At 33.0% G+C, this 14,481-nt stretch overlaps 2 protein-coding genes across 2 annotated transcripts in view; one reads left to right on the top strand and one right to left on the bottom strand.

The window, feature by feature from the left end:
- The window catches only part of LOC127862397 (PDZ domain-containing protein GIPC1-like), a 31,485-nt gene extending 23,020 nt beyond the window's left edge, over positions 1–8,465 (top strand). The window contains exons 3-5 of the mRNA XM_052401488.1: positions 947–1,047; positions 3,880–3,961; positions 4,800–8,465. Of these exons, the coding sequence (XP_052257448.1) occupies positions 947–1,047; positions 3,880–3,961; positions 4,800–4,990 (374 nt within the window). The 3' untranslated portion in view covers positions 4,991–8,465. The remainder of the gene's footprint in view (positions 1–946; positions 1,048–3,879; positions 3,962–4,799) is intronic.
- LOC127862393 (NIPA-like protein 2) overlaps positions 1–14,481 on the bottom strand; it is a 372,103-nt gene that overhangs the window by 152,305 nt on the left and 205,317 nt on the right. The window lies entirely within an intron of this gene.

The following is a 14,481-nucleotide window of genomic DNA, read 5'->3' as shown; positions in this document are numbered from 1 at the left end:
GAATGCTTAGGCCTAGGATCATGAAGCTTCATAGGTACATTCATCATGACTGGCAGATGATCCCTATTGATTTTAAGGTCACTAGGTCAAAGGTCAAGGTCACAGTGACAAAATGGATGCACACAATGGCTGCCACTACAACTGACGGCCCATTTGGGGGCATGCGTGTTTTACAAACAGCCTTTGTTTAAGCTCTAAAACTCTGACCTAAAATAATGCACAATATCGAAATAAAATTACTTTCATGAAAAGGAATTCTTATACAAGCTGGTTTTCTAATTAACTCATTTCAGGTATTTATTCCATCATGCATACCAGCATTAAGCATGATGAATGTTGTTGTATCCAAAACAGTTGGTACAGAAAACCCACGCAAGATAGTGACTGCATTTTATTTATTGTATGATTTCATTTCATGTTTTAAGATTCTTTTCAGTCCTTGTTTACCTTTGAAAAGGAGCAAATAAAAAATGCATAAATGATTGGATAAATAGAAGTTTGTTTGCTAAGCACAAAAAAACTAAACAACTCACCTTTACTCATGATTTCTGAGCCTTGTTAAATAAACTTACCTGCTTTTAACACTTATCTAATATTCTGTATATCTATAGATATAAATATGTACATAAATTTTGTTTCAATCAAAAAGACCGTCGTTCTGATAACACCGGGCTTAATCTGTGTGCGTCAAGTGTCATCCCAGATTAGCCAGTGCAGTTTGTACAGGCTAATAGGAACAACACTTTCTTATTTTATGTTATTTTTCATTTAAAAAAGTATTTTCTTAGCAAAAAATCCAGTTTAGGCTGACAGTGTTGTCTTTGATTTAGCACAGGCTAATCTAGAGCAACACTTTATGCACATGCAATTAATCCCCTTTTTCCCAGAGATATGCTGAATGGGGTTTTATACCGAAATGATTTTACACGGTTGTCTCCCTTTTCAGCATTTGTTGCCCAGGCGAGTGGTAAGAAGGGAAGCAGCAGCCTAGGAACCGGCAAGCAGACCCTGAGAATCAGCTCCAAGGGCCAGGCCAAAGTGGAAGAGGTTTGTAGCTTTGAAGTCCGGACATCTCAGTAATTTATTAAATTTTATTAATGTTATATATATTAAACTGTTAAGAAACTGTTTTGATGCCCTCCCTCGGTGGGATTCAAACTTAAAAAAAACTGGCCTACTTTAGTGATTACATTAAACTCTAATTATTGATACATGTAGTGCGCATGCATATAGAGGTACTTGATGTGCATTTCTTTCATAGCAATTTTACAGCTGCCTTGGATTTTTCCGTACCCATAAAAAATGTCATCAAACAACTTTCTAAATATAATTCAAATTACAATATCAATTACAGTTTATATAAACAATACACATATTTTCATGAAACATTTAATACGTAATTTTTAAAAGATATTCTTCACATGCACCAGCTACATATAAATACGCAAATATTGCCCATAATACTCACGAGAAGCGTGAGGCAGTACTATGAGATAGAGTTTCCTTGATTTGCTATTAATATGCAGTATAATGAGGCATTAAACTATAAATCACAGCATTTAAGGTAAATTACCTTTGAGTCTGTCAAATATGTTCTCATGTATTAATAGCCCTCATTTACAATTTTACTTTGCATTATGTAAAATACAGTGTATTTTTCTATCGTGATAAAAAGCCATTACATATTATGCAATCTGGTAGAATGAACCTTGTAATACTTGTGTAAGCTAGTGTTGTACCTGACTGATTGCTCTCAGGTAAACCACTTTATCACTGAGATATTCAGTTGGACTTTAACTCTAAAATCTCAAACCTTTCATGGACTTGATAAAATAATTATTTATTTCAATTAAAAGGCTACATTGCCCATAATATTTTAGTACTTTTAAGCATCTTTACACACATAATATCAACACAGAGTTATTTGAATTGGTATCAAAAAGAAGTTTTAAATAATTACTTTCTTACAAGCAAATTTGAGATTGGCTTTGGGAAGTGTCGGAAGCACAACCTAGTTCCCATAAGCTGCCTGAAGCCAATCTTGCCTTCGCTCGTAAATGTTTGGATTTGCGGGAAATTTACATGGAATATATTGTCACAAAAAAATAATTAAACAAGCATTTCGTATCTCGTTATATCTATATTACTAGACTACATCTAGAATAGTCCTTTATTCTCTGGCTGTAAGGAACACTGATCTTTTATGTGTTAACTTTATTTTTCAAAATATTTAGAAATATTCGTAGATTTTGAGTGTTAATGGTCTTTTCAGTCTCAATTTGTGTTCTATATCAAAAACAATAATTTGACCCTTACCCATATTATTTATAGTTTTTTCAATAAATTCATTAACAAATTGGCAAACTGTTATGGAATAAGTTAACACGATCTCTGAGTTTATATAACCTCACTTAATAGTAATAAACAGAGCTGTAGCTTTTACCCAATTGTAGAAAAATTCAGAGTAAATTGCTTTTTAAATTCTTGCTGTAATTCACACAACTGTTGCAAATATGCATTGGTAATGAAGTTTACTTGACTTTAAGTCACAAATGTTCACAAGTCAAAACAACACATTCATGTCAATTGCGGTGTATCAAAATTAAGTCAAACACAACTTCTAGCTTAAAACTGGGAGTTCTTGTCCAATGAAAGCCCTGGTATCCAGTGAAAGGGTTTTGTCATAATTATGTTGCATTCCACCATGGAATGTGCTAATACTAGAGATTACAACTATTTAAGATAAATGCTGCCAGCTTTAAGTTTCTGTGTCTTCTATACTGATCCTTAATCCATCAGAGGTTGAAGTAATCTTACTAATAACATTCAGTGCAATTGAACTGCTGAAATAGTTTTGATGGCAAATCTTTCATACAGTATTTTAAAGATTCTACACTTATACAGAGATACATTGCAAACATCACAAGATGTAATGTATTATCACACATAGTTTACACATCGTACATGTAAAATGAAGATGTGCGTTCACATGTGAAAATATACTGTTTGATGATGTCTCAGATAATAAATATCAGATGGACTGTCTCAGTCGATTGTGAATAATTCAAATTAAGTAGAATGTAGTCGTGCCTATAGTTTGCCTCAGGTTATACAGTTTTATACATTCTGATAGGCATCTATTTGATGAACATCAAGATTTGTTTGCGATCAGTTTACATGGGTTATATTAACACTGACAAGACTGGTCATGAATGTGATCATGAATATTTTCAAGTATGTTGTAAATGAAAATAAGTAAGTTGTCTCCCTTTCCTGTGATAATACAGTGACTCTGAAACTGAAAACAAACAAATGTTTGTCATATTTCATTCCGCATGTGGACTATTTCTTTCTCTAATAGAAGTATTATTTCACAAATAATTTAAATAATACCTTCTTATAGAAAAAACAAATCATGAAAACATGATTTTATTTAAAATGGATGCATGTATGCAAAAGAAAAACTAAATAAATAAACTGTATTGACTTGCATGAAACCACTGTGTGACCCACACATATCATTCAAATAAAATGAAAACAAGAGTCATTTGCCGTTTGACATTTTCCTATAGTTCAAGTTCTACGTAAGGCCAAAACATGTGTTGAAAAATGTCTATATTCAGGTTTCAATAACACTGTTGTGTTTAAATTTTATTTGCTCTTTTTTCTATGTTTGAAATTTGATCAGGTAATAAAACAGTTATTTCATGGTTGCTTGGTGAACAGTCAAAACTGTTGTCCCTCTGTATCAGGGCTGACATTTGGAACTGTCGGCCTCGGGCAACAGTTCCAAAGTCATCCCTGATATCTTGGGACATTAGTTTTAACTGTTCACCGCCCATCCATGAAATAACTGTATACTATTTATGTGTGTTTTAGGCAGAGGAGTATGTGAGTGTTGCAGTGGACAAGATTAACGGACTGCTTGAATCCTTCATGGGCATCAACGATACAGACTTGGGTATGCTACCACATAGTTACTGTAACATATAAGCCCTAAGAAACAAATTCATGTGCATAAGTAAAATATTTTAGGGTTTTCTAATGAGGGAATATACAATTTAATGCAATAGTTTTGACTCTTCAAGCAAAATAAGGCCCTCAGAGGTTTTATTAGGGAGTATATGGCATTACAACTGAATATCTATTTTATTCCTTTTTAATGACTTTAAATGTTTAGGTAAACAAGTTATAGTTCTGCATAATTCAAGAATGCTTTTTTCATGGGGTCTAAATTAAATAGCAACAATTTTGTTTGCCTGCATTATTTATGCTAGAAAATGTTAATCAATATAAAGATTGGTTGTCATGGTTATAAATTGCTTATAAGTGGAGGGGAAGGCGCACTGTGTCAGGTTAGGCCCAGTTTATCACATGAAAATTTACTAGTCCATGGTTATGACAAAACAATCAAATACTAATCAACATGTTACATGTTTATTTTTCTCTCTGGTAGAAACTCTTTCACTATGGTTTTGAACAAGCATGGTCAGTTATTGTCATCAATGCACTGCTTGTTGGCAGATAAAAATGCAATATCCTTGAAAAACAGAATACACCTTCAGTCTCGGTAAACATCACTCTTCTCGGGTGCAAACTTTACTTTAGCCCTAAACTGCCCTTAATATTTATATAATAAAACCCAGTACAGAAACATAACTGGAGTGGGCATTGGTCATGAAATCCTTCTGTTGACATTATCCCCTACCTATGATTTAAGTTGGAATGTTATCAATAACTGACATAAGCATGTGCACTTAATGCTGTTTATGTATACTGTGAACTTTCTCTTTTCTTAGCTCAACAAATCTGGGAGGCTGGACAAAGCAAGGATAACCCACATGACTTTGCCATGGCAATTGATAACTCGGAACTGCAGGATTTCGGATTTACCGATGACTTTGTATTCGATTTGTGGGGAGCTATCTCCGATGCAAAGTCAGGACGTCTCACAAAACCCGATGTTCAAGAATTCAATGAACAGTTTTGAACAGTTTCTTGTGTGTTTTAACTGTTTTTGTAAGTGTCTCTTTCAAAAGAATACTAGTAGTACTGGTATTTGTAATGAACTGCTTATATCATACCAAATTAAGAAAGCAAATGTTATTGTTGATTGCATGCAAGGTATACTTTTCATACTTTTATAGACCCATGTAAATTCTTTAAATGATCATATTTACTTAGTATTAAAGTAACAAGGGGCGTAACTCTCCCATCCTTGTTTGTTTTACTGCTCAAGGTAAACAACTCTTAGTTGTGTTGGTTTTGTTATGTGCCAATCTGTGCTGTTTTGTAATACTTGTGACTGTGATGTAGTTTTGTCTAAAAAAACAACATGATTTTGCTTATGTCAAAAGTCTTGAATGTAATCTTTAAATGTCATTTACAATGATGATGTAATAATTTATGGAAAAAAGACTAGTCATTTAATAACAAACAAGATATAACTGCTACACACTTTATTATATGTGAATATTGATTACATGTGTAACAGTATTGTTGGAAACTTGTCACAATATGACTTTTTGTAACAGAATGAATGCTGAATCCACTAAAAGATTATCAATTTTGTCACGCACTGTGAGATGTATTCTAATTTTGTTACATGTAATATAAAGACTTAGCTTGACACTAAATTGTTATAGCGATCTCAAAAACAATACTAAGTATAAACCTAAACAAATTGTAGAAAAAAGCTATATTTCATGAGAATGTTGTTCTTTATATATTTTTTCTCCCTGGTTGCAAATTCTTTTTTAGTATTGAAATCTAATTCACTTAAAAAAAATTAACTTGACAAATTACAAACTTACACATTCTAGTATTTGACTTATTCTTTGGCCATGCGGTTATTTGAATTTATTAATGCTTGTTTTAAGTAAGTTTATCTCTTAATAGTTATTTTTGAATTGTTAACATGTATTTTTATTGCAAAAAAATATTTACACGTTCAACTTACATTCTTCTTGTTCACATTCCAAATTCATGTATGTATATATGTGCATGATTGCTACAAAATTACATCAAATGTTCACTGCTCTATTACTCATAATATATATAAATATCATTGAGGAAGAAAAGAAATCCTTTCATATTTGGAATATTTGTTGAAAATGTTTCCTTGCAGAATATTTTTGTGAAAGAGACCAATGGTATTAAAATGTGATAATTTTTTTGCCAGGTTTACTTTGTGTTTTTAACTTTATACTGCTTGGGATCATGTTTTCTTGATTTTCCAGTTAATCTATTTTCATAATGTATATGATGTTGATCATCATAGTTCTATTGCATAGGTTTCTCTGTCTGAGTATTTGTATTTGAATCATGTCGTATGCATGGTTGATTTGACTCACTTTAAATGCCTTTGAGACACTCGAGGAAAACCAGGCAAAATGCATGCATGAAAGTATCATTCGGGAACAGCCCATGACTGCACATGCTTCTCTGGGACGACACTTTCCATGTAAGGTTGATTTCTGTTCGGAGGAGACTGGCTTAAGACGAAAAATTCCATCAAAGTAGAAAGTGTGGTCCCTGATTAGCCTGTGTTGATTGCATAGGCTACTCTGGAACGAGACTGAATGTACATGCATTAAGCCAAGTTCACTCTGAGCTCGGCTAATCTATGGTGTTCATGGAACTGTAAAATGAATCTGTTACATATGTGCTTTTTTGACTTTTGGAAATAATGCATATCATCACAGACTCGCTTTCAATGCTTATTCTTTAGGCAAAATCAGGGTTGGGATGGTATAAAACCAAAAATGTTGTCATTGTTTTTCTATGTCTCTATAAAATATATTTCATGAAATGTTATATAAACAGTACATAATGAAGTCATTAAAACATTTGTTGAAACACATGATTTAGTGAATTTCTTAATTATGATATTTAGAATATTTTCATTTTCAATGTTACTCGTGTCATATTTGTATGTTAGCATTGCATGATATGTAGACTATTTATTTTAATGCTGTATTAAATGAGACACCAAATGAACGGCAACAATGGTCATTTATGATATAACGGATTGTGATATTTATTCATTTCATGTGTAGAACTTGACTTGGATTAGTTTGTTAACACAGTGTACGCAATGGCATACACATGGACATACAATTGTAACTCCTATTTTATGTTTGATTTCAAGGAAAATAACTCAAAGTTTTATACTGATAACTCTGACTTGTGAGTTATAAAACAATTAAAGTAACATTAATACTCAAAATCAACGAAAATTCTGTACACTTGTTCGTAAAATAAACTTAACCAATTAAAAATCAGTGTTCCTTATGGCAATTGCCGAAATTTCAACGCCAGATGTGGTCTGGTACAATAGGTGGTTTTAGATACAAAAAGCTTGTTTTTATTATTGTTTTGCATATCTATTCATACGACACATGAACACAAAAATGGTGTTCATGTGTCGTATGAATAGATATATTCGCGGGAATTATTTGTGACCACAAATAAATAAAAACGAGCATTTTGTAATTGAAATTTTGGCTATTGCTATAAGGAACACTGATTGTTAAGGTGTTAACTTTATTTTACGAAATACTTTACGAAATTTTTGTTGATTTTGAGCGTTATAGAGACTTTAAACTGTGAATTTTTAAAATTGAGAAAAACATGCTTTCAAAGTTTTTAAGAAACCGAATTAGTGGGCACATTTGTAGTATTTTTTGTAATGTGAATAATCAATGTTAAGTGTTTTTCTCAGCAAAATCTTCTAATGGTGGATATTTATTGTTTTTGCTCTATCCTTGCTTATTACATTAAGTTCCGGTTGTGAAAATATACTATTTTTTAAAAATTATATTTTTTCAGTTTTGCCTGCATATCTTATTTTTGATAGTTATCATAGGCAAACGTCTTATGTATAGTATTTGTTTTGGCCTGACTGTCTTTGAAAACTGTTGATTTTTACATATAGTTTATTTTAAAATGGTTTATAATTTTCCTAAAATGCCCTGCCCAGCAACTTGTGTAGGGATTGGGTTAATAATCCCGATTTGCCCCCTTCATCTGGTTCAAGTTGGGCAGTCATCTGATTCAAGTAGGGCAGTCATCTGGTTCAAGTAGGGCAGTTGTCAGTTACTGGCATACACGTAAGTATGTGCACTCAGTACTGGTATACCAGCTATCCCAGGAATAGGGTGAGTTGAAAAACTCACTGCAATTATATTACTGAATAGCTGTTGAAAACGGCAAACAATCCAAGTAAAATGTTCACAAACATCTTTTTTTATAGCAAAAACACAATGACAGAGCTTTCTGTCCAAAGTTTGCACCCAAGAAAAATATTGTTTGTACATGTATTTCTTATATTGCCTTTTTTCTGTGTTTTCATCTGTAGATGTTTTACTCTGTGAAAATTTGCGGTTAATTTTTATTTCAATCGACGATGGAATGAGAAACTGTAATTTTTTTGATTGTATAAATATATGTCAGTCCAGATCAAACAGTCTTTGTTGTTCTCATTAAATGGTTCTGATTGCCTCTGTCACGGATCAACATCAATCCAAACTGCATTTGGTTAGTTTTGTCGTATTATGTTAAATATCCGACCATCAATGATGGGGGCATACGGAGTTTATTCTTTCCTTGGGTATGCACGTGTTATTAGTGAGGTATTGTCATAGCAAGCTCGTCTGTCGTCCGCCGGCGTGGTGCTAAAACCTTTACATTGGCTCTAAAATCAAAGTGCTTCCACCTACATGTACAACTTTGAAACTTCCCATGGAGATGCACCTTGATGAGTTCTACACGCCACACCCATTTTGGATCACTAGGTCAAAGGTCAAGGTATTTGTGACCTTAAAAAAATATTCTGACAAGCTTTCATTTATTCAAAACTGCACCCACAGCGGAGCATTGGCATCGTTATGCGGTGCTCTTGTTTTATGTACTTGTTGTTAAGCCTGCTTGATTAAAGGGGCCTTTTCACAGATTTTTGCATGTTTTGAAGTTTGTCATTAAATGCTTTATATTCATTAAATGTAAACATTAAATTTTAAAAGCTCCAGTAAAAAATCAAAAATAAAATTTCAAAAAGGAAAAAAAAAGAAGCCTGCAGCAGGGCTCGAACCAGTGACCCCGGAATCCTGAAGTAAAAACGCAATAGCCAACTGAGCTATCCTGCCAATCATACATAAGATGCGTATTTTATACCTCATATAAGCAATCTTTGTAGTTTCACAAATTTAAATGACAACAACAGAACTCTCCAAAATATTCAATCGTTTCGCGTGGCAACACTTTATAATTTTTAGGTTTTTAAATCGTCAAAAGATGCATATAATGGCTATATTAGACCATGGCAAATGTTCAGTAATACTGTTTCCTCACAAATATCATAGCTAAACCGAAAATTTGCGAATCTGAAACAACTTTTTTCAATTCTGTCAATTTACCAAACCGTGAAAAGATCCCTTTAAAGCTAGATTAAGCAGTCACAATGCCGATCTGGTAAGTATTATGGCTGTTAATCACGGGCGCCACCTCTTTTTTGCTATGCATTAATAAATGAGCCAATGCTACTTCCGAGGTGGCGCTAAGGACAGGATGTTTTGAGATTTCAAACGATTGCATTCAACATATACTAGTTGCAACAGGTACATACACATTGTCTTCTTGCAGATCTAATATATAATTTTGCATTTTTCCAAAAGCCAAAAGTCAATGCCAGGGAGGTGGAGCGGAGGACATGAGGTGGCGCAAATGCACGATATATGAATCATGACATGACTTACATTTGATAGATAAAGTTCCTATTTATTATTTATTTTTATTTGTCAACATAAATACTTAATCCCAAATCTCAACAGAATATATAAACATTCTATAAAGAACAAGATGTAAATATATAAGTAACCAACTCAATTAAGAGGTCAATAATCTGGAAAGCAAATTGTACGATATGAACCAAAATCCAATAACTAAATTTTCAATATCCTAAAAAATATTTTGTCTACAACATAAACAAAATTCACGAACTATTTTTAGCTCACCTGAGCACAACGTGCTCATGGTGAGCTTTTGTGATCGCCTTCTGTCCGTCGTCCTTCGTCAACATTTTGCCTTGTGAACACTCTTAGAGGCCACATTTATTGTGTGATCTTAATGAAACTTGGTCAGAACATTTGTCCCATTGATACCTCGACTGAGTTCGAAACTGTGTCATGCTGGGTCAAAAACTAGGTCACTAGGTCAAAAAATAGAAAAACCTTGTGAACATTGTAGAAGTCACATTTGATGCCCGATCTTCATGTAAGTTTGTCAAAATGTTGTTCTAAATGATATGTTGGTTGAGTTCAAAAATGGTTCCGGTCTGTTGAAAAACATGGCCTCCAGGGGGCGGGGCAGTATTCCTTATATGGCTATAGAGAAACCTTGTGAACACTGTAGGAGTCACAATTTTTGCCCAATCATCATGAAACTTGGTCAAAATATTAGTTTCATTGATATCTCGGACGAGTTCGAAAATGGTCCAGATCGGTGAAAAAACATGGCCGCAAGGGGGCGGGGCAGTTTTCTATATATGTATATAGTGAAAACATTTGAACACTCTAGAAGTCACATTTTTGGTCCAATCTTCATGAAATTTGGTCAGAATATGTGTTTTCTGGATATGACGGTTGATTTTGAAAATGGTTCGGATCGGTAAAAAACATGGCCGCCTGGGGGGGCCTTTTCCTTATATTTATATATTTAAAAAAAAGCTTGTGAACACCCTAGAAGTCTCATTTTTGCCTAATTATCATAAAATTTGTTCTAAACATCGATTTTATAGATATCTCGGACGAGTTCGAAAATGGTCATGATGAGAGGAAAAAAATCCGCCAGGGGGCTGTGCAGTTTTCTCTATAGACCGTTCCATAATCGATAAATTGACCGCCGCCATATTGTCAGTCACGTGACTGTCCGCCATTACACTGCTGCTAACTTGTGCGAGTCTGCGATTCCAAAAGCCAAAGACGTAGAGAATACCCGCTTCACCGTTGTCGGATAAATAAATTACTTAATGAATTAATGTGAGGCGATTCTCACATTTTTGTTGTTTAAATGATTGTTTGAAGTTGAGATTGATTGTTACAAATAAAATGTTTAAAATGCTTTCGTGTATTTGTTTTTGTTTATCTGTAATCAAGTGGTAATCATCGGCGAAAATTTGCTGGTTCAGTCGCTCATACTATGTCTTTGATTAGACTTGTTACTTTTAACGTTTCACAAACAATTCACGCATGTATTGTTGTGTTGATTTTAATAGCCGCAACATCAAGGAGATTATATTTTAATTAATACTTTTACAAGATTCTCGCGCAATTCATTTCCGCTAATTGTTTGTAATTTTTCTCATTTGGTAAAAATGTACATTCCAAAATCATTACATATTATATTAAGTATGATATTATTGATACGCCTTCCATTATTTTTCTTGTTCTAACTGATATCAGAGATAAAAAATTGTGGTTTGGATTTATATTTATTTTTTTAGATGGAATTTTGTCACGTTAAAAAAAACGAGCTTTTTATCATGAGAGAGTAATATTGATCTTGACGACCTGTTATGTGATTATACGGAAGATGAAGAGAATGCGATCTATGTGATATATCTATATTTTCATCTTTGAATCATTTAACAGCTATAAAGCTAAAAATACTAAAATTGTATTTTATAGGTCTTTGAAGTAACGCAAAACATATGGATAACGACACCAAATGTTTAGTCAATTAATCCACACACAAAAACTCCGATAAAAAAACACCTAAATAATATTTCAAAAATATATTATTAAGCGCCAAACGAATTTATCAATACATTTATTTGCAACTTTAAAAACGCGGCATAAGCATCAAATTAAAGATTATCTGAAGACTGAAAGGCCGACAATTTGACACAATAGAGCTCTATGCATAAGCCGTAATATTTTTTTGCAGAAAAGCTTCAATAAATTACAAAAGTAATACATCTAATTATAAAAATACAATTATCAATGGCATGAGGACGCTAGTGTGATAAATAAATGAGTGTTAGAAAGTGTAAGGAGTGCTTTGAAAATAAACATACTACAAAGCCATATTAAAAGCAAAGGACATGACAGTATTTACATGTAATTTTAATTTGATGGGTTTTGTACAATGAATGACGCTATTGAGGAATATTAACATACAACTGAAAAAACACAACTTCATATGATGCAAATTGAACTGTGTACTCATGTTTATTGAAAACTCGTTACTAGTGAGTATGAGTGACACATATCTAACATTTTAACACACATATATTTATATACATATATATTTTTTTTAAATATTTTTTACCTCTGTTTGGTGTCAAATGTAATTTATTGTTTTATGATATCGTTCGTGCATTGCCGTAACATCAAATCTTCATACCGAATGACGTAGTTTTAATTAACCGATACCCGCTAAATACGTTAAATGTTTTATTTTTATATTTTTTAAATACTTTATTTTTTCATAAATTAAACGGGCTAGTATCTTTACGGTGTACAATTTCTGATATTCTATATTGGACATAACTTTTAATTTGTAAAATATGTAACATATCTTATTTACGCAACTGTTAAGTATGTCGGAGGTAAATTATCTTACCAAATGACTGCTTAATACTACCAGGAAGATGAGACATGGTGGCATCATCAATTGTGTTTAATGACCAGATTGTCATCTGCCACCCAGTGTGGTTTATGACACCATGTGGTTAGTTAAGTCTGGACAATATCTGATCAAAACGAGATAATCGGATTATGCAGAACAAAGGGGCAATTTAACACTGGAATGCAAAGACATACACGATTTAAAGATTGATGCAAATAATCAAATGAAAAATATTGCATTTAATTTAATTAAATGCTTTTTTTAATGTGTCAATGTGTTAGTTTTCCAAGACAACCAAGACCATGTAATGACGGCCTTAGAATTTAGAAAGAAATTCATCCGTTGAATAATCGGTGCTCTCTTATATATGTTACCGATTGTAAAGCAGCAGTGTAATGGCGGACGCGGAGAGAATTCAGGGGAGATAATTATGTAATGACTAAATTATGGAACGGTCTATATGTAAATAGTGAAAACATGTGAACAGTCTAGAAGACACATTTTTTGCCCAATTTTCATGAAATTTTGTCAGAACATTTGTTTCCTGGATACGACAGTTGAACTCAAAAATGGTTTGGATCGGTAAAAAAAACATGGCCGCCAGGGAGGATTTATATTGTAAAAAAGCTTGACTGAACACTCTAGTTTCCTGATTTTCTGGCAGTTTGTCTGAGCTTTCCTCTTCCTTCCTGCTGGTTTACCTCTTCCAGACATTTTGTGATGCTTTTGTTATATAACTAAGAAATCTCTGCAGATTAATGTAGATTTTTTAATTTCGATTTTTCTGTAGGTTTAAGCCTTGGAATCCAGTGCCAGAAAGGAAGTGATTTCAGAACTTTCTATTTATAGAATGGGCAGTTACTCTTGCTCAGGAATTTGAGAGAACTCTTTATTCATCTACATACTAGTATACTCAAGATACTCTCCCTTGAAGGGTCCACATTTCTGCTAAAATAAACTGGGTTTTATTGTTTAATACAATAACCCAAATTATCAAAGATTTGTGTTTTAAAACGGAATTAATTTATTTTTAATTGGAAATTTACAGGGTGAGTGAAAAAAGTTCATGTTTGTTTATAAACAAGGCTCTCAGGGTGGTGGTAGTTTTTATGTATGTCTACAGTTGTTTATAGTGAAACATTGTGAACCCTTTACTCACATTTTTAGTTCAATCTGAATGACACTTGCTGAGTGCAAATGTTGTTATCATATCTTGATTTAGTTTACTCAATTAGTTTTAATATTATCATCTTCAAACATGGTGACAATCTTTATGAGCATAATATTTTTTGCTCATGGTGAACTTTCGGGATCACCTTTTGTCAATTGTCTGTCTTCCGTTGTGCGTCGCGAATATTTGCCTTGTTAACACTGTAGCGGCCACATTTATTGTCGGATCTTCATGAAACTTTGTCAAAAGATTTGTCCAATGATATCTTGGACGAGTTCAAAAATGGTTCAGGTCTGTTGAAAAACATGGTCACCATGGGGCCATTTTTTGTTCATTCTTCATTAAACTTGGTTAGAACATTTGTTCCATTGATATCTTTGGCTGCAAAAAACAGGTCATTTCTTTTATTCTTAGGTGAGCGACTTTGGGCCTTTCAGGCCCTCTTGTTTCAATGTTACTTCTTGAAACAAAGTTTTTTTTCATATTCCCATTACTTAATTCACTAAAAGGCACAGGTCAACGAATCTTAAATAGGCTAACATATGTCGTTTGTTCCTACTAGTAACTGTAAAAAATTAGAATAGCTCCGGGTTTCATAATTACTTGTTCTTTTTTAATACTCTAGCTTCTTTCCAGTTTTATAGTTTAATCAATAACAGAAATCTTTAAACTCTCTTTGCAAC

Source organism: Dreissena polymorpha, chromosome 16 (assembly GCF_020536995.1).
Source record: "Dreissena polymorpha isolate Duluth1 chromosome 16, UMN_Dpol_1.0, whole genome shotgun sequence".
Taxonomy (NCBI): Eukaryota; Metazoa; Mollusca; class Bivalvia; order Myida; family Dreissenidae; genus Dreissena; species Dreissena polymorpha.
The sequence above is the reverse complement of the archived record's forward strand: the minus strand, read 5'-3'. Positions and strand labels throughout refer to the sequence as shown.